This window comes from Anomaloglossus baeobatrachus, chromosome 6, assembly GCF_048569485.1.
Source record: "Anomaloglossus baeobatrachus isolate aAnoBae1 chromosome 6, aAnoBae1.hap1, whole genome shotgun sequence".
NCBI lineage: Eukaryota > Metazoa > Chordata > Amphibia > Anura > Aromobatidae > Anomaloglossus > Anomaloglossus baeobatrachus.
Window position 1 is genome coordinate 69,586,305 of NC_134358.1, and position 26,099 is coordinate 69,612,403.

Genomic DNA, 26,099 nt, shown 5'->3' on the forward strand with positions numbered 1-26,099 from the left:
TTATTTCTTCGTTTTTTCCGGTGTCTGATCACTGACATAATTCACTGTAGTGCTCGTGCTCTATCAGTGCTGTGGATTATAAGTGTCAGTGCTGCACTCGCCTCACACCATGCATCGAACATGATGTGATGTGTGAGGCTTTCCGTAGCTCAGTAACCCGGGGTCATCATGGTGATGACCCAGGCTTGCGATGGCAGCGATCAGGTCCCTGTGATCACATTACAGTGACTCGATCTCGAGGGAAACGTAAGCGATTACTCCTCTTGCCTCCGGACTGCTGTGATCACGATTGATCGCAGAATTCAGGGGGTTATACTGCCGGGAGCGTTGTGGGCACCAATCCTGGAAGTGAGAGCTGGGTCTCAGCTGTAACATCAGCCGGAGACCCGGTGGTGATTGAGGGATACAGCACAGAAAGCCCTGCAATTGACATGATGTAAAAAAAAACAACCATGAAAAACGCATGAAAAAAAAACAAACAAAGAAATGCAATAAAAAACGCACATTTTTTCTGCTGTGCTTTTCCTGCCAAAACATGCAGAAAATCTGCACATAAATCTGCTACATGGACACGTAGCCTAAAGAGGGCTTTACACGCAATGACATTGCTAACGAGATGTCGTTGGGGTCACGGAATTCGTGACGCACATCCGGCCTCATTAGTGACGACATTGTGTGTGAAACACAGGAACGACTATTAACGATCAAAATTACTTACCTTATCGTTGACGCGTCGTTCCTTTCCCAAATATCGTTGCTGGTGCAGGAAGCAGGTTGTTCGTCGCTCCTGCGGCAGCACACATCGCTACGTGTGACACCGCAGGAACGAGGAACAACATCGTACCTACGGCTGCCAGCAATGAGGAAGGAAGGAGGTGGGCGGGATATTCCGCTCGCTCATCTCCGCCCATCCGCTTCTATTATATGAACCGCCTCCTTAGAAAGGAGGCGGTTCGCCGGACACAACAACGTCGCAGGGAAGGTAAGTCCGTGTGACGGGTGTTAACGATGTTTTGCGCCACGGGCAGCGATTTGCCCGTGACGCACAACCGACGGGGGTGGGTATGGTCGCTAGCGATATCGATACCGATATTGCTGCGTGTAAAGTGGCCTTTCGAAGGAGAGCGATTGGGTGCTACGCCAGATGACCTGGCCTCCACAGTCACCAAACCTGAACCCAATTGAGATGGTTTGGGGTGAGCTGGACCGCAGAGTGAAGGCAAAAGGGCCAACAAGTGCTAAACATCTCTGGGAACTCCTTCAAGACTGTTGGAAAACCATTTCCGGTGACTACCTCTTGAAGCTCATCAAGAGAATGCCAAGAGTGTGCAAAGCAGTAATCAAAGCAAAAGGTGGCTACTTTGAAGAACCTAGAATATAAGACATATTTTCAGTTGTTTCGCACTTTTTTGTTACGTATTTCATTCCACATGTGTTTATTCATAGTTTTGATGCTTTCAATGTGAATCTACAATTTTCAGAGTCATGAAAATAAAGAAAACTCTTTGAATGAGAAGGTGTGTCCACAGTTTTGGTCTATATTGTATATTTACAGTATATATAGTTAATTATGGCAAAAATCTCAATGGTTTTAGACTAGTCAGTGAATGGAAGGCTTTGTTGGCGTCCATGATAGCTGTGTGTTGGCGGCTACGTGCTGTATCCACCCTTTGTCCTACACCAGATTATTAACACTGGTGCAAATGAAAACTGGAGCCATTGCCGCTAACAACTAATCAGTTTGCAGCCCTCATTTCTCAGAAGCGGTCTGGTTTCTATAGGCAGCTATACAAGTCATAACTATTGGATATACTAGAATAGCATTATATTATTATATTACAATATCATACGTATATTAGGCTAAGCGAGGAACGATTAGAGCCCTCCTCCCTGACACATTGCCCCGGATTCATTGCCTGACATTACACAATGAAAAAAAAAACATTATGGCCGCGATTCATAATTCTTGTTGTGTCTTTTATTTTTTTATATTAATGGCATTTTTATATTTGCTAAATTGATTATGACTTTTGTGCTATTTTTTTGCTAGTTTGCAAATTTTAATACTTTTTTTTTTCGTTCCTTGACAATATGGCCATGGTTTTTGTTATCCACACGTTTTCAGCTAATTAATTCAAAATGTCTCCAAATTTTTGGCCAATTGTACTCGGATAACCTAGTGAAGTACAAAATCTGTCTTTTTTTTGTTTTATGCAATTGAAGAATTACATACAACATTTCAAAGGTTATTTAAAGGATTATTCAACAATTTTCCTTAAAAAAAATAAGGAAAAAGATCAGATTTGCATATGCGCCAAAATCTTCTAACATTATGATTAATTACACATTATTTTGAGGTGCGGAAAGAAATGAATGATGAAATCGGGGTCTTTAGGTTTCGTGATGATTCCACACGCCTTACCTTCAGTCCAAGCATTGCACCAGAATCTCGGGGAACACTTCCATCTTTTAACCTCTTGTTTAGCAAAACGCGGCCAATTAAGCGATCGCCATCTTTGGATGCTTGCCAGGTCACCGGATGCTGATGTGTTACATAGAGAAAATATCAGAGATAGATGTTATATTCATAGGTGATAACAGATATATATCGCTCAGCTTTCCAGCTGTTGTCGAAGTACAGTTGTTCCTGAAATATTGGTACCTGGAATTTGTAGTTCCACAACGGCTGGTAAACTATAGCCTTGTCTAAAGAAAGTGTATTGTTGTAATAGTGAGAGTCAATTAAAGACCATGCCAGAGTTGAAACCTTTTGTGATTCATTGTTTATGGCCATGGATGCTGTATATTCTCTATATATTACCATCTTTAAAAGGGAACCTGTCAGGTCCCTGATGCCCTCCAACCTCACATCGGTGTGACTAAATTCCCTTCCTATCCAGCCCTGTATAATGTTCTTCATTTAAATCACTGTTTAAATAAAGTATTTATAACGTCTGCTTTCCCTATGCTAATTAAGGCCTGTGACTAGTCGCAGGGGCGTTGTTTCCCCAGACTAGTTGGCCCTCTTTCCATGTTATCACGCCCCATATGAGCGTGATCACATGATTTCAATGAGCGTATCACCAGCTCCTGGAAATCTTGCGCATGCGGTGGCTCATTTTAGCAGCGTCACTGCGCTATTGAAGCCAAATGTATACTTCCCGGTTTCAGAGAAGCGCACTATGCATGATCGGAAGTGCAGAAACTGTTCCTGAAAACGGGACACGTACACCCGGGTTCAGAAGCGCAGTGAAGCTGCCGAAATGAGCCGCATGCATGTATGAGATTTCCAGGGGCTGGCGATGCGTTGGGTCGTGGAAATCTTGTTATCACGCCCACATGGGCATGATAACATGATAACATGGAAAGAGGGCTAACTAGTCACTGATATTTGTCCTGAGGAAGGGGGTTGTGACCCTTGAAATGCGTAGACCTGTATCTTCTTTGTGAATAAAAGACATGGATTAATATTATCTGCCTCCTGGATTTGGTGATAAGTGCAGCACGACACCCATTTCTCCTCACTACCATGATCACACCCACAGGGGCATGATGACATGGAAAGAGGACTGACTAGTCTAGGGAACTAACACTCCATCGACTAGTCAAGGCCTAATTAGCACAGGAAAAGCGGAGCTTATTAATCCTTTTCTGATGAAAATAATAGCTCTACATGCTAGACTATTCTTCTTCTACATAATGACCAGATCTGCAATGCAGATTCTTAGCAGACGTTATAATAAATGTGATCATAGCCTTAGATATGAAACATTAATCAAGCAGGGAATGTGAGGAGACTTGAGTTTAGAGATCTAGAAAGTTGTGAATGCAGGTCAACTTTTAGAACTATATTTAGTCTGTATATAAGGAAAACGAGGATAAAGTATGATCAAACGTCCAGTTTATAGGTGAAAAAATATTTTTATTGATCAATTGATAGGTGGACATAGCATGATAAAACCAATAAAAACCAAAAAGGAACTACCGGCAGTGTCACAGTCACTAATGTATGAGATTATAACATATAGTAGCGCAATGTGTATGATTGGAAAGGAATGCCCAAAAATAGAATTTAATATAGACAATCACGTGACGAAGGCGGATGCCGAAATGGCCGTCGGGTAAGAGTTTCCGGCGGGTCTCATCACTTTCCATCACATTGTGTGGTAAGTTCTATTGTGAGGCATGGGAGCACATGGATTTGATTTTTCCCCTGGAGCATGGTGAATTTTTACAACCTTTGCTGATTCCTAGTGTATTCAAACATGTAAGCCAATGTTCATGCTCACTTCTATTGTGGTCTGGCTAAAGGCTGCTTTACACACAACGATATCGCTAGCGATCTCGTTAGCGATGTGACGCGCCAGATCATAGATACGATTTGCCAAGATCACATAGTCGTTTTTGTAGCGCCGGTCACAAAACGACCTACAGTATGTGTAATCTCGGCAAATCGTATCTACGATCTGGCGCGTCACATCGCTAACGAGATCGCTAGCGATATCATTGTGTGTAAAGCAGCCTTAATTGTGACCCCCTGCCCAATAGACACATTGTTAACTCCATGTGGTTCTACTATTGATATAATGAGCACTATATGATTGGATATTTTTTCTGCTGCACACCGTATCTTATATTTTTTCTGGATAATATATATTATATACCACATGACTGTCTATATTAAATTCTATTTTGGGGAATTCCTTGTCCAATCATATACATTGTGCTACTATAGGTTATAATCTCATATATTAGTGATTGTGACACTGCCGGTAGTTCCTGTTTGTTTTTTATTGGTTTTATCATGCTATGTCCACCTAAAAATCGATCAATAAAAATATTTTTTTCACCTATAAACTGGACGTTTGAGTGTACCTTTTCCTCGGTTTCCTTATATACAGACTAAATATAGTTAAAAAAATTGACCTGCATTCACAACTTTCTAGATCTCTAAACTCAAGTCTCCTCACATTCCCAAGTCTCCTCACATACTCAAGTCTCCTCACATTCCCTGCTTGATTAATGTTTCATATCTAAGGCTATGATCACAGTTATTATAACGTCTGCTAAGGATCTGCATTGCAGATCCGGTCATTATTTAGAAGAATAGTCTAGCATGTAGAGCTATTTTTTTCATCAGAAAAGGATTTATAAGCTCCGCTTTTCCTGAGCTAATCAGGCCTTGACTAGTCGATGGAGTGTTAGTTCCCTAGACTAGTCAGCCCTCTTTCCATGTTATCATGCCCCTGTGGGCGTGATCGTAGGAGTCAGGAGAAACTGGACGTTTGATCGTACTTTTTCCTCGTTTTCCTTTGGTTGCTTTCTTGCGATTTGTCCAGGTACATATATGTAGTCAATGGTTGTCCTCAATGAGGTATTAATGATACAAACATATCACACATTTAGGTCAATATGAAACCTTTATCCCTGTGTGTCTTTTACTTAGTAACTTGTATATAAGGTGTGAAATATCATTTAAAGCTGGAGATACCATAACATACTGTACATGTAGTATCCGTAAAGTCAATCCTGAGTTACATTGTGAGGGCCTACTGTGATTTTACCAAGTGTCATCTGTGGTTTTGTATAGAAGTGCATCTAATGCTATGCACCAAAACTAAGATATCGGAGAATATTACATTGTACACTGTATTGTATTGTACATTGTATTGTACACATTCACATATAGACCCTGTTCTGAAGATATTATAGGCAGACAATGTGCATTTTTCACCTCTATCCTATGTACATTGCACTCAAACCTGCAATTCTCATGGCATTCTCATCTTTAATTGACTCTCAAAATAATTTGAAAAATGTAAAGAGAGAAAGAAAAGTAAAGTAATGATTACACAAAATATAGGAGTCTCATCATAAGATTGGGATCGTTCCTTTCTGATAACATAGTTCTATGAAATAGGAACATTCTACCATAGACAGAGGCAATGATACAGGGCAGGGCTCAGTATAATATGGAGGAGGCTATAAAGAACGGTGGAAGGTAGAACATTTGATGACTGAAAACCAATATAATGGAAAATCTAAGGCTGATATCATAAACGCTAACGAGATATCGCTGGGGTCACGGAATTCGTGACGCACATCCGGCCTCTTTAGCGATGTTGTTGTGTGTAACACTTACCAGCAACCGCTAACGATCCGAAAAGTGCCCAAAATCGTTGATTGTTGTCACGTCGCTCGTTTCCCAAAAATCGTTGCTCATTTGGTACATAGGTTATTTGTCGTTCCTGAGGCAGCACACGTCGCTACGTGTGACACCCCGGGAACGACGAACAACAGCGTACCTGCGTCCTCCAGCAACGAGGTGGGAGTGACGTTCATGCGGCTGCTCTCCGCCCCTCTGCTTCTATTGGTGGCCCGCTGTGTGATGTTGCTGTGACGCCGCACGAGGTTGTTCGCCGGCTACAGCGACGTCGTTAGGAAGGTAAGTTGGTGTGACGCGTACCGGCGATATTGTTCGCCACAGGCAGCGATTTGCCCGTGACGCACAAACGACGGGGGCGGGTGTGATCGCTAGCGATGTCGCAGCGTGTAAAGCGGCCTTTAAGTAATGAATTTGCCATGTTGGACTTGTCTGTAAGAGCTACATGCACATATAGTTGGAGGGGAGTGAGAGAGGGATGAAATCCTGCTGACAGATTCAATTTAAATGATGTTAGACTGTTCACTGAACTCAAAAGGACTTGTGTCTACCTTAAAAAAATATGAACTATGGTGCTGTTAAAGGGTTATTTCTAAATACCATAAAACATGTGTTCAGACTGTTCAAACCAAGAGCGCTCAGTGAAACACTTAACATGGCTACCAGTTATCAAGGAAGATGTGGGATGAGATATAGGAAAAACAAGTAACTGGGAAAGTGCACTAAGCTGTTTGGCCATGACAAGGGTGCACTGACCACCTGTGCTTGGTTTGAACAGTCATTTTACTTCAACAGACTCCCTTTAAGAAAAAGCTCAGCTCTATTACAGATGGTTTCTAATGGCCATATGGTTTTTGTATTAAATAATTCTCTATTAAATAGGTTTCTTTATGGTTAACCCAGGCCTGTCTATTTTTTTTTTTACTTAGTTGATTATTCCTTGGTTGCGTATGATCACTGGGGCGAGATTGGGAGACCCCCTTCATCTTGGGTACAACTAATAGAGGATTATTATTTGTATACAGGTTTATCCAGGTTGCAGTCACATCTATATAGATAATAATAATAATAATTTTATTCATTTATATAGCGCTATTAATTCCATAGCGCTTTACATACATTGGTAATACTGTCCCCATTGGGGCTCGCTATCTTGATTCCCTCTCTATATGTCTTTGGAGTGTGGGAAGAAACTGGAGTACCCGGAGGAAACCCACGCAAACACGGGGAGAACATACAAACTCCTTGCAGATGGTGTCCTTGGTGGGATTTGAACCCAGGACCCCAGCGCTGCAAGACTGCAGTGCTAACCACTGAGCCAAGTATGGACAATATGTAGAGTATTGTCATATGGACAAATATTTTTGTGCAGATTATACTTTTTTGTTAATTTTTTTAATGGCCTTTGGCTCGATCTCGAACCATGGAGACTTCATGGATGAATGATCTGTAGATAGATAGATTTTCTGCAAGTCTAGAAGGACCAACCTGGGTCACAGGGTCTTCTCCTCCATTACTTTGATTGTATTAAGCCATTGGGTTGCACGTCTTTCCTAAAAATAAGACCTACCCCAAAAATAAGCCCTAGCAGGATTTTTTAGCCTTGTTTGAGTAGGCTTAAAATATAAGCCCTACTCCAAAAATAAGCCCTAGTTGCAGATGAAAATGCTAATAGTATCCTGAAATAAGGCATGGGCAGCCCTTTCAGGATATGTAACTTTTATTGGTCAATGTTGCTGTAAGTCCAGGGCAGAGGAAAGGGGTGAATATTCATTATTTCATTACGAGACGTTGCAATCACTGACTCCGGCAGAGTGGTGGGCTCTATTATAGGTGGAAATATTCATTCCATTAACTAGCTGGGCATGTGACTATAAACATTCGGAGTTTACAGCAACATACATATTATGGGCGGGGTAAGAGGTAAATATTCATTTTTTATTAACGGGTGACCCAATCACTAACACCAATACAAGACATAAGACATGCCCAGAAAATGAGCTCTAGTGCATCTTTTGGAGCTAAAAATAATCTAACACACGGTCTTATATTTTGGGGGAAACACAGTAATACAGTGCCTCTCCTTACTACACAGTCTTATTTTAGGTCTTCCTATTTACACTCGATGAGATGTAAGAATATTTGTAATTTATCTTATCAAAGTAGTCTATCAGCAAAAAAATGACTGCTCAAACTAAGCACAGTCATTGTGCGTGGCCAGATCTATTGACATCCTTTCCTTTCCTTTAAAGCCAAAGATGTCAATCACGGACAAAGGGGGCCGAGACAGATGCAAAACAGGTACACTGAACTGTTTGGCCAAACCAAGGTTGCACAAATCACTTCTGCTTGGTTTGAACAGTCATTTTATGCAGACACACTTCCTCTAACTGTATACAAAGCAGGGGTGGGTCACCAAAGACAATGTTTGTCAGGGATTCCACGAATTATTCAACTTTAGTGCAGTTAGCGCACTTTTGGGATCAACTGGGTCTTGCCAGGATGGTATACTTGGCTAATGTTAGAAAGTGAACTGCATATACAGTATTATAAGTATGTAAATAAACCTACACCATTTGAAATAACGTTTAACTTAATCGCTTTTTCCATCAAGTTATAGGTAATAGATAAATATTTTCCGAAGAAACATATATGTTACAAGCCACCATGATCATTCAATCACAGCATAGATGCAAGAGTTTCCTTAGGCCCCTTTCACAAGACAATGAAAAACACATGTTTTTCACTGACGTGTTAAATGTGTGTATGGGCCCATTCGTGTGCCATGATTTTGGCACACGTCTATTCTCTGTGTGCTATCCGTGACAACACATGGAGAGCAGGAACTTTATACTCACCAGTCCATGGCACTGCTGTACCTGGTGCTGCTGCTTCCAGGTCCACAGTGCAGTGAATATGCATTAGCATAATGAGCAGGCTCTGAAGCAAGTTACAGCAGCACCGATTACAGCAGCGCTGGAGATAAGTGAGTATAAAAAATCATTTTATTTCACAGACACGTGTTTTCTCTGGTTTGTGTCAAATTGATCACATGAGTGTGTGGTCCGTGTGACATCAGTGCTGCCGGAGAAAAACGGACTTCTCTCTGTACGGATCACATGGACACACGTCTGCGCTACATGGACCGTGAGAAATCACTGATGTGTGCGCAGACTCATTGATTTTAATGGTTCTGCGTATGTCCGTGATTCCGGTACATATAAAAACGGCGACATAAGTACCGGAATCACTGATGTGTGAAGGGGGCCTTAGACAAATCAGTTCTTTAAGCATATTCTACATAATTAGTGTCTACTATAAAAGACAAAAAAGGCAATTAAGTAGATAAATATGAAGAAAAATACATGATATCATTATAAACAGAGGATTTTTAACTTTTTTAACTCTCTCAATAGCAAACATTCAGGTTCAGGATGCACCAAGAGTTTAGGTGCTCCTGATAAATTAAGATTGCGAATGCTAAAGATACATTCCCCAATGTCTACTCTGAATTTATATGTGGTGCATCCCACATGTGGTAATGTATAATTACTGCAATAAATATACATGTACCACTTGAGAATTACAATAAAATAAATAGATACCCAACACTATATGGGCTATGTTATTTATTGTCCGGAATGTACATTACAATATGTGGGCTGCACCAACCGTAAATTAAGATTACACATTGGAGAACATATCTCTTGCATTAACAATCCGAAATCCTGTAATATATCAGGAGCATCGAAACACATTCATCGGTTTTGTATGTATCCCTATGTGTTTGCTATTGAGAGGGTTGGGAAACCCAGTAGAGGTGGTGACTGGAGACGCACTTTAAGCTTTCTGGATTTTATATTCGGATATGTGATCACCTGATACCCATAAAGGGGTTGTCCACTACTAGGACAGCCCCTTCTGATTCAACTTGTTTCCCCCAGTTAAAATAAAAGACCCTGTACTCACCTCCCGTTCTGGCGCCCTTCCAGCACTGTCGGTAATCGTTGTTTGGGGCTCACGTGACATTACGCGAGTTCCCCATCCAATCACTGACGGCTTCTCTCGCCATGCCTTCGGCCCAAATGAGCAATCAACAGGAAGTGAGTGGCAGGTGCAGCATCACTTCCTGTTGATCAACTCTTTTGGTCTGAAAGCGGGGAGAAAGAACCTGGTGGTGATCGGTGGCTGGTGCAATGTCAGAATGTCATGTAAGCCCTGAATCGCGGAGACCAACAGTGCTGGAATGGCGCCAGAACGAGAGGGGAGTACAAGGTCATTTATTTTAACTGGGGAAAACAAGTCGAATCAGTAGCGGACAACCCCTTTAATAACTGAACAGATCTGACACATGTATGTACCAGAAGTTGTAATAGGAGAAATAGGAGACTATACAATTAATAAGAACAATCATGGTGGTTTGTAATTTTTAATTTTTTTTGGAAGATGGTTGTTTTTTTGCACAATGTTTTTGCGAAGTTTCCTGAATGTCTGCTGGATCATGTGTTTACAACATGTAAGGAAATTGGTCGACCTGCCCCCAAAGAGGAGTCTAGTCCTCCCTGTGCCATATATATTTATTGGAGCAGAGATCATTTATTTGCTGACTGGTGCAATAACCTAATATGAATAACAAGGCCTTATAGGTTAATTCTAGTGACATTGCAAATGCATCCAGAACGTATTTAACCTATATAAAGTATTTGTATACTGCAAAACCCAGCTGTCAGGACACAGGAATGGTCAGGGGAATCTGTTCAGTCCTGCCAGTAGATAGACCACAAGGCTCTCAGTAAGTTTTATAATTAACAAGTTCCACACGGACAATAGGAAAAAATGCAGCATCACCAGATATGGGGAAAACCTCTAGTGAATTAATGCAACCACGGGGAATTACCTATATATCTATATCTATCTATAACATTTAAAGGGATTCTCCACGAACAGAAAAAATAATTAACTAAAAGAAAATCAGTCAATAAAAATAAAATTTTTAAATACATTTAATTAGCAAATCATAATTGTTTTGTTTAGAGAGGTAATCACTATAAAATTAAAATGGGAGCCACCGTCTAACACTTACAGAAACTTGTCCTGAAATGTTAGGACAGCAGCCTGTGAGCATGTGACTACTACGGCACATCCGGCCGTGTACCTCCCTCTAGGATGCAGTCATGTGACAATCACATCTGGCCGGGCACTTCCCTCTAAGATGCAGTCATGTTACCATAACATTCGGCTGAAGCTTCCTTCTAGGATGCAGTCATTTGACTATCACATCCGGCCGCGCTTCCATCTAGGATGCACTGATGTGACATCACATCCGGCTACACGCTGCCCTCTAATATGCAGGATGCAGTCATGAGGCCACTTCCCTCTAAGATTCAGACATCCCTGTGCTCCCCTCTATGAATCAGTCATGTGACCATCACATCTGGCCGCACGCTTCCCTCTAGGATGCAGTTATGTGACCATCACATCTGGCCGCACGCTTCCCTCTAGGATGACCTTATGTGACTATCACATCCAGCAGTGCGCTTCCCTCTAATATGCAGTAAAGTGATCATCACATCCGTCGCATGCTTCTCTCTAAGATGCAGTCATGTGACCATCACATCCGGATGCACGCTTCACTCTAGGATGCAGTAAAGTGATCATCACATCCGGCTGCACGCTTCTCTCTAGGATGCAGTAAAGTGATCATCACATCCGGATGCACGCTTCACTCTAGAATGCAGTAAAGTGATCATCACATCCGGATGCACGCTTCACTCTAGAATGCAGTAAAGTGATCATCACATCCGGCTGCACGCTTCTCTCTAGGATGCAGTAAAGAGATCATCACATCCGGATGCACGCTTCACTCTAGAATGCAGTAAAGTGATCATCACATCCGGATGCACACTTCACTCTAGGATGCACTAATGTGACCATCACATCCGGCTGCACGCTTCACTCTAGGATGCAGTAAAGTGATCATCACATCCGGCTGCATGCTTCACTCTAGGATGCAGTAAAGTGATCATCACATCCGGATGCACGCTTCACTCTAGGATGCAGTAAAGTGATCATCACATCCGGATGCATGGTTCACTCTAGGATGCAGTAAAGTGATCATCACATCCGGATGCACGCTTCACTCTAGGATGCAGTAAAGTGATCATCACATCCGGCTGCACGCTTCTCTCTAGGATGCAGTAAAGTGATCATCACATCCAGCAGTGTGCTTCCCTCTAGGATGCACTAATGTGACCATCACATCCATCTGCGTGCTTCCCTCTAGCATGCAGTCATGTGACCATCACATCCGTCGCGTGCTTCCCTCTAGGATGCAGTCATGTGACCATCACATTCATCTGCGTGCTTCCCTCTAGGATGCAGTCATGTGACCATCACATCCATCTGCGTGCTTCCCTCTAGGATGCAGTCATGTGACCATCACATCTATCTGCGTGCTTCCCTCTACGATGCAGTCATGTGACCATCACATCCGTCTGCGTACTTCCCTCTAGGATGCAGTCATGTGATCATCACATCCGGCTGCGTGCTTCCCTCTATGATGCAGTCATGTGACCATCACATCCATCTGCGTGCTTCCCTCTAGGATGCAGTCATGTGACCATCACATCCGTCGAATGCTTCCCTCTAGGATGCAGTCATGTGACCATCACATTCATCTGCGTGCTTCCCTCTAGGATGCAGTCATGTGACCATCACATCCGTCGCGTGCTTCCCTCTAGGATGCAGTCATGTGACCATCACATTCATCTGCGTGCTTCCCTCTAGGATGCAGTCATGTGACCATCACATCCGTTGCGTGCTTCCCTCTAGGATGCAGTCATGTGACCATCACATCCATCTGCGTACTTCCCTCTAGGATGCAGTCATGTGATCATCACATCCGGATGCGTGCTTCCCTCTAGGATGCAGTCATGTGACCATCATATCTGTCTGTGTGCTTCCCTTGTAAACCGTTTAAGTGTGATGCATGCTCATGTTCTTTGTGCACTGCCAATGTGAGGTCATCTTCCCTTAACCTCTGATCTGGATCCAATGGATTTCGGGGGCATTGGAATTAAGTGCACCTGAACTGAATCCTGACTATCATGTATATACGGTAAGTATGTGTCTCCATATATACACTGCTCAAAAAATTAAAGGGAACAGTTAACCAACTGAACATAACTCCAAGTCAATCAGACTTCTGTGAAAGGAAACTGTCCACTTAGGAGACAACACTGATTGACAATCGATATCACATGCTGTTGTGTAAATGGAATAGACATCAGATGGAAATTATTGGCAATTATCAGGACACCGTCAATAAAGGAGTGTTTCTGCAGGTGGGGAGCACTGACCACATCTCAGTACAATGCTTTCTGGCTGATGTTTTGGTCACTGTTGAATGTTGGTTGTTCTCTCACACTCGCGGTAGCATGAGACAGACTCTGCAACCCACACAAGTGACACAGGTAGTGCAGCTCATCCAGGATGGCACATTAATGCGAGCTGTGGCAAGGATTGCGGTGTCTGTCAGCGTAGTGTCCAGACGATGGAGGCGCTACCAGGAGACAGGCCAGTACACCAGGAGACGTGGAGGGGGCCAAAGGAGGGCAACAACCCAGCAGCAGGACCGCTACCTCCGCTTACGTGCAAGGAGGAACAGGAGGAGCACTGCCAGAGCCCTGCAAAATGACCTCCAGCAGGCCAGAAATGTGCATGTGTCTGCACAAATGGTTAGAAACTGACTCCATGAGGATAACATGAGGACCCGATGTCCACAGATGGAAGTTGTGCTCACTGTCCAACACCGTGCAGGACGCTTGGCATTTGCCACAGGACACCAGGATTGGCAAATTCACCACTGGTGCCCTGTGCTCTTCACAGATGAAAGCGGGTTCACACTGAGCACATGTGACAGACGTGACAGAGCCTGGATACGCCATGGAGACAGGTTTGGCAGTAGGTCAGTAATGGTGTGGGGTGGCATTTCTTTGGAGGGCCGCACAGCCCTCCATGTGCTCGCCAGAGGTAGCCTGACTGCCATTAGGTACAGAGATGAGATCCTCAGATCCCTTGTGAGACCATATGCTGGTGAAGTTGGCTCTGGGTTCCTCCTAATGCAGGATAATGCCAGACCTCATGTGGCTGTAGTGTGTCAGCAGTTCCTGCAAGATGAAGGCATTGAAGCTATGGAATGGCCCGCCCGTTCCCCAGTCCTGAATCCGATTGAGCACATCTAGGACATCATGTCTCGTTCCATCACATAAACGTCAGGTTGCACCACAGACTGTCCAGGAGTTGGTGGATGCTTTAGTCCAGGTCTGGGAGGAGATCCCTCAGGAAATCATCCGCAACCTCATCAGGAGCATTCCCAGGCATTGTAGGAAGGTCATACAGGCACGTGGAGGCCACACACACAATACTGAGCCTCATTTTGACTTGTTTCCACTTTAATTTTGTCTAGTTTTGATTTTCATTTTGACTTGTATCCACTTTCAATTTGTGTGTCTCTTCAAATCCACAAATGAAAAAAGTCCGTGGAGCCTCTGTTAGGAGTCTCGACACAAAAACCAGCCAGATATCCCTCCGGGAAGGACCTAGCTAAGGAGTGGTTCTTTTTAGGAGACCACCATAACCACCATATTAAGTGGCCCTTTTAGTCAATATCCAGCTCTTTGACAAGTTTAAAGATATGACAAGAAAAATACCAAGGCCAGGTATCCATCCACAGACAGTGGTCTCCTAAAAAGAGCCACTCCTTGGCTAGATCCTTCCTGGAGGGATATCTGGCTAGTTTCTGTGTCGAGACTCCTAACCGAGGCTCCACGGACCTTTTTGATTTGCGGTCTCCTAAAAAGAGTCACTCCTTGGCTAGGTCCTTCCCGGAGGGATATCTGCCTAGTTTCTGTGTTGAGACTCCTAACAGAGGCTCCACTGACTTTTTTGATTTGCATATTTTCCAGGAGGCAATGCACCTAGGATTTCACTGTCTTGAGCTGTCGTTGGCTGCCGGCAGTGTTTTCTCTGGCTGGTCTCCCCGAGATCAGTGATTGTTTTGTCTTGTCTTTAAATCCAGGCCTACATTGGTTAAAAGATTTGATTTCCATTGATGATATTTGTGTGATTTTGTTGTCAGCACATTCAACTTTGTACAGAACAAAGTATTCAATGAGAATATTTCATTCATTCAGATCTAGGATGTGTTATTTGAGTGTTCCCTTTAATTTTTTGAGCAGTGTTTACCGTATATACCCACAGAAAATTGATTCTGCCAGATGAGACACTTGGGACTTTTCCCTTTTACACGTCTGTAAGACAATTTTCTCTGTAGAGCCTGGACTACAATTTTCTTGCATATAGTACAGACCAAACGTTTGGACACACCGTCTCATCTCTAGAACAACTGTTAAGAGGAGCCTTTGTGCAGCAGGCCTTCATGGTAAAATAGCTGCTAAGAAACCACTGCTAAGGACAGGCAACAAGCAGAAGAGACTTGTTTGAGCTAAAGAACACAAGGAATGGACATTAGACCAGTGGAAATCTGTGCTTTGGTCTGATGAGTCCAAATTTGAGATCTTTGGATTCAACCACCATGTCTTTGTAGAAAAGGTGACCGGATGGACTCTACATGGCTGGTTCCCACCGTGAAGCATAGAGGAGGAGGTGTGATGGTGTGGGGGTGCTTTGCTGCTTACACTGTTGGGGATTTATTCAAAATTGAAGGCATACTGAACCAGCATGGCTACCACAGCATCTTGCAGCGGCATGCTATTCCATCCGGTTTGCGTTTAGTTGGACCATAATTTATTTCTCAACAGGACATTGACCCCAAACACACCTCCAGGCTGTGTAAGGGCTATTTGACTAAGAAGGGGAGTGATGGGGTGCTACGCCAGATGATCTGCTCTCCACAGTCACCAGACCTGAACCCAATCGAGATGGTTTGGGGTGAGCCGGACCGCAGAGTGAAGGCAAAAGGGCCAACAAATGGCAAGCATCTCTGGGAACTCCTTCAAGACTGTTGGAAAATCATTTCCGGTGACTACTTCTTGAAACTCATCAAGAGAATGCCAAGAGTGTGCAAAGTAGTAATGAAAGCAAAAGGTGGCTACTTTGAAGAACCTAGAATATAAAACATATTTTCAGTTGTTTCAAACTTTAAGTATTTCATTCCACACATTTTAATTCATAGTTTTGATGCCTTCAATGTGAATCTACAATTTTTAGAGTCATGAGAGTCAAACTTTTGGTCTGTACTGTATGTACTTTAGCTAAAACTAAGGATATTATCTTCTATGCATTTGCACTTTATGTCCCTTGTAATATTCCTTTTCTATACATAAGCTGAATATAGGATATCAGTAGGCAATAAACAGAATATTGTTATTCTTATCACCCCAATACTCTTTACAGATAAGTAGATCTTCCATAGAGGGGAAACGTGTTTAGTAGCTATACGAGTACTGATTTTGGTGCTCCCTGTTTTACTGATTGTCCTCCGGAATATGTGTAACATTAATTTGAGTGTTAATATCAGTTGATTGAGTGGTAATTGGACTCTGTGACAGGGTCAATACAGCCTGAAGTGAATTGTCACTTAGATCGTTAAGGACCATTATCATAATTTACCAACACGATATCATGGGGCTGTATAGGGCCTAATTGTCACGGGTGTATCACGGTGGACAGACAGTCCTGTGGTGACTGGCTGTAAAAGGTTGCGGTGTTTGGCTACACAAACTGCTCTCTCACATTCAATTCTTCCTGCTTTGATGTAAATGGTATCCTATATATCTTCTCTGCTTGGAATTAATTCCTTTCCTTTTAGGATTCTGCGGATATTCTCACCTTTCAGCTGTTAATCAACATCACTTCCCCTTGTGTCCTTAAATACTCATATTTCCCCTTGGTGTTTGCTGGTGATAGAGTTATATTCCTATACAGGATGCAAGCAGTTGGCTTGTATTAATGTGATGAAACATTATTTGTGGCTGTTCTCTCTGAATTTTTTTGGGGATAAGTTAGTCGTTCACTTCCCTCTGTTTGTGCTCCCTGTGCCTTTTTTAGAGCTTAGTGGGGTTGACTAAGCGCTCATCCCATCCGTTCCCTACTCAGGGCTTAGTTCAGAGTCGGCCAGGGCCAGGTATCCTGCCCGGCGCATAGGTGCGGAACCTGTCTAGAGTGGTCAGGGGAGCCAGGGTTTCCCTTCTCTTCCCTGTTGCCGTACGCGTGGTACTTCCCCATACCTAGCGTGACACTAATAGGCCATGTGCCCAAGGGAGCTTGTTTCTGCGGATTTTGCGGAGGAAAACCTGCGGATTTTTCTGGATTTTCCAGATAAATCAGCAGGTTTTAGCATGTACAAACACTTCCCATGTTATCCTATGGGACATGGGGAATGTCTGTGTCCACGCTGCGGAAAGTGCGGCTGCGGAACATGGTGCGGATGTCCCGCAGCCGCACGTAACTGCATGTCAATTATTCCTGCGGAATTACCTGCGGAAATCCCGGCCCTCCGCTATGGAGATAGAGGCCGGGACGTCCGCAGGTAATTCGCATGAAAGTCCGCAGGTTTACCGCAGCTATATCGCTGGAATCCCGGAAAAATAGCTGCAGATGCCGGCGGGCAGCTGCGGGAAAACTGCGGCCGTACCTGCGGATACATCCGCAGGTGCGATCTCCCGTGGGCACATAGCCATAGGGCTTTTTTTTTTACAAATCAACATTGAACATGGGTGCCATTTGAACAATTTAGGGTGCCAACCTCTGCGGCTTGGTAGTGTCATTTTAGAGTACAACAAGGCCATGCTCACCTTATCCAATTTCTCTTTTTCTTAATTACCTCACTGGGGGTGGGTTTTCCCATTGGTACTTTATTTTCACTATAATTATTTTAAGCATATCTAATAAAAATAATTTTAGGAATCATATTTTGCCTGTGTAATTACACGTTGTAACACTTACGGAAACCTATCCTGGAATGTTTGGACAGGAGACTGTGAACATGTGCAGTAGGAAGCTCATTCCTGTGACCCGGAGAGCGATGGAGCACATCTTCCTACATATGAAGGCGGGCGTTGCTTCCTTCTGCAGGTGCTCACAGGCTCCGGTCCAAACGTTCTACGACAGGTTTTTCTCAGTGTAACAAGCTGACGGCCATTTTAATTGTATAGTGATTATATCTCCACATAAAACTATTGTGATTTTCTAATTAAATGTAATTAGAAATGTATTTATAATGACATTTCATTCACTTATTTATTTATTATTTTTTTATTTGTGGAGAACCCCTTTAAAAAGCCAAAATGTACCCAAAAGGATTTTTAAGAATGTAGTGATAACCAACAACTTATTCAGAATATTAACTTACCTGGTGACCCACGGATAGGACTGATAAGGGCCTCTTCTCCACTGTCCTCTTACCATGTGAGTTCTCACAACAATACGGGCTATAAGACCAAGATTTTATTTCCTACTGACCAACAGGAACCCAAGCAACATTGTGCTGGAGAATCCATCTGATATTGAGAAAGTCCCTCTAACACACTGTCCTTCAAAAGTAGACCAGACGGATATTCTGATGTTTCTCATTAGGCCTAACTCTGAAGAAGAACCACAGAAAATCTTTATTCTATACATCTGACTATCCTATAGTATGGATAGAACCTTTACCCCTAGAGGACACTAGTATTTCCTAGAAAGTCTTCTCCTTCTTTCTTTATAATTCAAGATTTCTTAGAATAAAGTTCTCATCTAGCGGACTACATTTAGGCTTCCTGTACTTTGTCGCATTAGTGCTTTATACAACTTTCGACTTTACCCCCATATGTCTCAAAGACACACAAAGGATTTCAGAACAGAAAATTAGCGGTACACCTCATTAAATACAGTATATATACATACAGTCTAGGAGGAAAGTGTTGGCACCCTTCAAATTGTTCCAGAAAATGAAGTATTTCTTCCTGAAAATTATTGCAATTCCATGTTTTGTTATACACCTAATTTTTCCTTTGTCTGCATCGAAACAACAATTAGACATAATTTCACACAAAACTCCAAGAATGGGCTAGACAAAATTATTGGCACCCTCAACTAAATGTTTGGTTGCAGACCCTTTGGAATAAGTAACTGCAATAAATAGCTTCTTTTAATCATCAAGTTTCTACACCTCTAAACTGAAATTCTGGACCACTCCTCTTTGAGAAACTGCTTCAGGTCTCTTGTATTTGAAACAATTTAAAGCTCTCTCCACAGGTGTCAATTGGATTTAGGTCTGGACTCATTGCTTCCACTTCAGAACTCTCCATTGCTTTGTTTTCATCCATTTATGGAAGACCCATGACCTAGGACGCAAACCCAGCTTTCTGACACTGGGCACTACATTGCGTCCCAAAATCCTTTGGTAATCTTCAGAGTTCATGATGCCTTATACATAGTCAATGCACCCTGTGCTAGAGGCAATAAAACAACCCCAAAACATCTTTGAACCTCCACTATATTTGACTGTAGGTCCAGTGTTCTTTTGTTTGTAGGCTTCGTTCCGTTTCCGGTAAACAGTAAAATAATGTCCTTTACCAAACAGCTATATCTGGGTCTCATCTGTCCACAAGACGCTTTTCCAGAACTATTTTGGCTTACTCACATTTTGTCCAACTGCAATCTTATCTAGCTTTTTTTATGTCTTTGTGTCAGCAGAGGGGTCCTCCTGGGTCTTCTGCCATAAAGTTTAATTTAATTCAAATTTCAACGGATAGTTTGTGCTGCACTGATGTCCTCTGAGCCTACAGGACAGCTTGAATTTGTTTGAAACTTGATTGGAGCTTCTTAAGACTTCTAGACTATCCTGAGTTGCAACTTTTCATCAAGTGTTTTCTGCTATCCACATAAAGGGAGATTAGCTACAGTGCCATGGGTTGTAAACGTTTTGATTATGTTGCGTACCTTGGACTAAGGAACATCAAGATCTCTGGAGAGGGACTTGTAACCTTGAAATGGTGGATATAATTAAAAAATTTTGGTTCTTAAGTCCTCAGACAGTTCTTTTTGTTCTCCATGCTCAGTGTGGCGCACACATGACACCCACTGCAAAGACTGAGTCAACTTCTCCTCTTTTTAAATAGTTTCCGGTGTGATTTTCATATTGCCCACACCTCTTACTTGCCACAGTTGAGTTTGAAGGAGAATCACATGCTTGAAACAAAGTTGTTTACCAACAATTTTGGAAAGGTAACAACAATTTTGTTGGGCCCATTTTTGGGATTTTGTTTGAAATAACTTTCCAATTTGCCTTTTTTTCTCTGTTTTTCGTGTGTGTGTGTGTGTGTGTGTGTGTGTATGTGTACGTGTGTATAGCACAAGGTCCCCATCAGGGGTGATTGTGTGTGTGTGTGTTGTTCCGATATACACAAAGGAAATAAATGTGTATAACAAGACTTGTATAATTGCAATCATTTTTTGGGAAAAATACTTAATTCTCTGGAACAATTTCCATGGTGCCAACACTTTCAGCCATGACTGTATTTCCTGAAAGCATTACTACTAGAACAGCTTCATACATACCGCACCAGATGGCTTTCTGTAGGGCAGCACATTTCTTTCCGAACGTTTCAACGCTACAATGCCAAATGGGACTTTGTGCTCTGTTATTCGGGATCACTACCTTGTACAGAAGATCTAAAGATGCTTATTCATATTGGCCAACAGTTATCTCCCCTAAACTTGGCTGAGCACTCGTGTTTTCAATGCGGACAGGGGAGAAAGACCCTTCTTATAGCTACTTATGGCCAGGAGAATAAAAGGATAAGACATTTAATTTCAAAGTGCCCGATTGATAGCTCCTTTAACATCATCTATATCTTAAGGCCTCTTTCACATGTCGGTGATTCTGGTACGTATGTGCTAGTTTTTTTACGCACCAGAATCGCGGACATTAAAATCAATGGGTTTGCGCACACATCAGTGATTTTTCACTGACTGTGTCTCCGTGTGTACACGCATGTCCGTGTGCTCCACACAAAGACAAGTCCATTTTTTTCTGGCATTACTGCTGTCCCATGGACTACACTATGGTGTGGTCCGTGAATCACATACCAGAAAAACACGGACATTGAAAATAAAAACATTTTTAACTCACTTTCTCCAGCAAAGCTGTCTCCGGCCTCTGCTCTCTGCTGCTTCACAGCCAGATAATTACGGTCATGCATATTCATGTATGCAGCCACAGCCGACCCGGAAGTAGCTGCAGCGGGGGCGAAAACACAGCAGAGCCGAAGAGTTCAGCACCACGGACAGCAGGAGCGGGGACAGGTGAGTATATCTCCATGTGCAATCACAGATCACGTCTCACGGATTACACATGGACAACTCATGTGTGTCGTGAATCACAGCACATGGAGGGACATATGCGTTTTTAACACGTCTGTGTTTTTCACTGACATGTGAAACAGGCCTAATGTAGCTGAGCTACTCCTGGTAAAATTTGGGGTTTAGATCTTAAAAACCCTCAAATAAAAAAAAAAAAATCATGCCTTAGACGATATTATTGTGTTTTTCTTTTTTGGTTTTGTTGAGGTTTTTTTTGGAGTGGGGGGGAATCAATTGTTTGATTATTCTTAGAGATTCTTCTAAATTTGCTCCACACTGAGTCAATGTCGGAGTATCATTGAGTGGGTCGAGACCGGTCACATATATTTTGTGTAATCACGGCTGCTTCATTAGCTTAAGACTTCATAAGTTCATGCTCCATGCAGATTCCACATACAGAGAGAGAGAGAGCACATTAAGAAGACAAAAAACACGAATGTCATGGCTCCCGACACGCTAAAAAAAGCAAAGAAAGAAACTGAATGGAGACCAACACGCTACAACTCAAACCACACAAAAAAAACACTATGACGACAAATGAAAAGGACGGACATGACATGAAAGTGAAAGGGAAAAAAGAAAAACAACTTTTCTGTACAAACAGACCCAATTTTGAATGTTTTTGTTTGTTTTTTTTTAATATATATTGTCTTGAACCGGTTAATGTGGGTTTTTTACGCTAGAAATCAGCCAAATCAACTGCATCCTTAATGGCAATAAAGCTTGCTGAATGGAGAAGATATCACATTCTAGAATTATGCAGTGAGATGAAAAGGAGAATTTCTCTGTACCTGACAATTCCCATTCTTGCATTGCCGGAATCGGCAGTACAAGAATGCGTTGATGTTTTTGTTGTTTTTTTTTCTACTTTTTAAGTAATTTTTTTTTTTTTTTTACTTTTTTTATATATATATTTTTTTTTTCAGTTTTGTTTTTCTTTTCTGCACCTTAAGAAATACTACAGTGTCTAGAAAACAGTACAGAGCTCATTCAAAGACAGCAGATGCAGCTCTCGGCTGCCAGCTAGGGCCAAAAATGTGCAGAGTGGCTCGATGTTGGCAGATGGCTGCGCCATCATACTGCAGTCTTCAAATAAGCCCCCTGTCTGGTTGTAAAAAATGTTTTTTTTTAATTAAATGAGTGACAGAGAGCAAACGAAGACCAAATGAGCAGATTCCAAATGCAAGGCTTCCACAATGTCAGTACCTTCTCACTATGGCTATGCTCCTCGTTAAGGGTGGTGCTACTACACGTATCTACCCCAGAGTCTTTTATCTGAGGCTCTGACCATTCCAAATCCTCTTCCAATGAGTGGGCTCCAAAGCACACCATTTTCTTTTGTCTTTCGGACAAGGAGTTAGAATCCGACAAAACTGCCTGCTCACTAGTTTTTCTTTTTCCCCTTTGACTGTCCCCTACAAGTGTGGGATAAAAAAAAAGGATATATATAAAATAAAGGAAAAGAAAACATGCATAGGTATAAAAAAAAAAAAATAAAAAAAATAAAAATAAAATTAAAAATAAAAAAAACAAAGAAAAAAAAAAAACAAAGGGAGGTGTGGATGGTGAAGGAAACTGAATGTTAGGGCCCCATATGTCTCACCAAAGACATTGGGGATGCCTCGCTGCTGTGCCAAGATGTGTGCTCCATCCAATACTCCATGTCACCTGTGAGGATCAGACAGAGAAGACAGAGCGGTAAAGGAAAAAGGAGGAAAGATCAGACGAAGGCATAACATGACAGTTCGCTTATCATTCTGTCCAGTGTTACGCTTGCCTTTTTTTTTTTTTGGAGGTGTGCATTGAACGTTTATTGCCACAATACCCTCTGAGCAAGGCCAATTACCACCAATACATAGGAGGACAAAAAAAAATATCATTATTAATTAGCACAGTATTTATAGCATTGATAATACAATAAATAATACAAAATAACATTTTTAGAAATTATTCAAGAAAAACAATAGAGAATCACACTTAAATAACAAATAAATGGGAGTTCAGCTCCACCCCCTCTCAGCGCAGTGACCTCTGCACATGTGACTGAGCATGCTCACAACACTCCAGAATAAATGCTGAGAAGGATTTGATTTTTCATTATACTCGGTTCCACTTGCGCTTTCCACAAATGCCAGTGGAAAACTATGTGGCAGTGTCCATCTGCGTTTGGCGGCGAGTCTCGGCTCACACGTCTATGGGTGCACGTGAAACATTGCTCTGCATTCGGATGTCATCACTTGCGAGTGATGCATGTAACTCGCTTGAGTCTAGCATCGCATCACTCGGTACGGCCTGTCTCGGCTCACGCGCACCCATACAAGTCTATGGGTGATGTGAAACATCGCACTGCATTTAGATATCATCACTTGCGAGTGATGCATGTAACTCATGTGAGTCTAGCATCGCATCACTCGGTACGGCCTGTCTCGGCTCACGCGCACCCATACAAGTCTATGGGTGCATGTGAAACATCGCACTGCATTTAGATATCATCACTTGCGAGCGATGCATGTAACTCATCTGAGTCTAGCATCGCATCACTCGGTACGGCCTGCCACTCCCAGACAGGAGGCGGTCAGCTGCATAGAAGTGCATGCGGCTGACCCACTCCTGTCCGGAGAGCAGCAGGCCGCGTGGAGCGATGCGAGTCACTCACAGGTGTGACTCCAACCTAAAGCTGACGTAGGTCATTTCATACACATGAAGCAGGGCAAGAGGATGACGGTAAAGATGCTGTATATTGAGGCTGGTGTAGTTACACATGGTCTGCGGTTGTGAGGCCGGTTGGATGTTCTGCCAAATTTTCTGAAACGCCTTTGGCTTATGCTAGAGAAATGAACAATCAATTCACGCGCAACAGCTCTGCTGGACATTCCTGCAGTCAGCATGCCAATAACACACTCCCTCAATACGTGCGACAGCTGTGGCATTGTGCTGCATGATAAAATTGCACATTTTAGTGAGGCCTTCTATTGTGGCCAGCCTAAGACACACCTGTGCAATAATCATGCTGTCTAATCAGCATCTTGATCTGGCACACCTGTGAGGTGGATGGATTATCTCAGCAAAACACAGATTTAGACAGATTTGTGAACAATATTTGAGAAAAAAAGGTCTTTTGTCTTCATACAAAAAAGTCTTAGATCTTAGAGAGTTCAGTTCATGAAAAATCGGAGCAAAAACAAAAGTGTTGTGTATATATTTGTGTTCAGTGTATGAGGATTTGTGAAATATATAATTCAGATGATAAAATATATTGGGAGCTCGTGTCACACAACACATCTCCCAGTGACATCCAGCATACAACGTAGATACCATTCCTGTGCCGTAGTCTTCCGCGTACCGATACCCAAAGCCCACGCCACGTCTTCTATATTATGCCATTCACAGTGCAGACTTGGGCGGAATAAATCCTCTAATTCATCTCTGATATAAGGGATTTCATCAAACTTTTTCTACTTTTTAAAGAATTTTCTTGCATCTCGTTTATTTGTGTCTCGCTGTATCGAGTCTGTCTATACTAAACAGTAGTGGCAATGGTAAAATAATAGCTGCCATATCTGGGACCTCTGGCACTAACCACTGATAGAAGGGACACTGTGAAGCTATAACACCATTATATGAACCATATTGGGCACAGTGGCACTGTCTGCTGCACATCCTCTGGGGGAGTAAAGAGGTTGTCCACTAGATTTACATTGATGGCCTATCCTTAGGAGTACTTTGCCCACTACGACATCACAGGTGCGATGTCGGTGGGGTCAAATCGAAATTGACGCACATCCGGCGTCGCTGTCGACATCGGAGTATGTGAATCCTTTTTACTACGATTAACGAGCGCAAAAGCGTCGAAATCGTATGATCGGTGTAGCGTCGGTCATTTCCATAATTTCGGAAGGACCGATGTTACGATGTTGTTCCTCGTTCCTGGGCAGCACACATCGCTGTGTATGAAGCCGCAGGAGCGAGGAACATCTCCTTACCTGCACCTGCAATGAGGAAGGAAGGAGGTGGGCGGGATGTTTATGTCCCGGTCATCTCCGCCCCTCCGCTTCTATTGGCCGCCTGCCGTGTGACGTCGCTGTGACGCCGCATGACCTGCCCCCTTAGGAAGTAGGTGGTTTGCCGGCCAGAACGACGTCGCAGGGCAGGTAAGTGCATGTGAAGCTGCCGTAGCGATAATGTTCGCTACGGCAGCTATCACAAGAGATCGCAGCTGCGACTGGGGCGGGGACTATCGCGCTCGGCATCGCTACTATCGGCTTGCGATGTTGTAGTGTGCAAAGTACCCCTTAGTATAGGTTACCAATGTCTGATCGGCCAGGGTCTGACACCCCACACCCCTGATGATCAGCTGTTCTCCGTGCCGCCGGCAGCAGCAGAAGGCTGGAAACGCTCAGCTCTGGCGCTGCTCCGTCTTCTGATAGTGGCCATAGTCGACTACTGCACATCCACCTCCTATTGATTAGAATGGGAGGCGGCTGCACAGTACCCAGCCGCAGCCACTATCAGGAGACGGAGCCGCGTTTCCAGCCTCCTGCTGCCGCTGAGACCGAGAGCAGCTGATCGG

The 26,099-nt window shown here is 42.9% G+C and overlaps 1 protein-coding gene across 50 annotated transcripts in view; it reads right to left on the reverse strand.

The window, feature by feature from the left end:
* The window catches only part of RIMS2 (regulating synaptic membrane exocytosis 2), a 990,720-nt gene that overhangs the window by 389,455 nt on the left and 575,166 nt on the right, over positions 1-26,099 (reverse strand). For 33 of the 50 annotated variants that reach the window (XM_075353016.1, XM_075352970.1, XM_075352974.1 and 30 more), the window contains 2 exons: positions 22,736-22,944; positions 2,423-2,542 (listed from right to left, as the gene is read on the reverse strand). In XM_075353016.1, the coding sequence (XP_075209131.1) occupies positions 2,423-2,542; positions 22,736-22,944 (329 nt within the window). Of the gene's footprint in view, positions 1-2,422; positions 2,543-22,735; positions 22,945-23,132; positions 23,198-26,099 lie in introns of all 50 variants that reach the window. The other 17 variants (XM_075352987.1, XM_075352985.1, XM_075352999.1 and 14 more) reach the window with 1 other exon arrangement.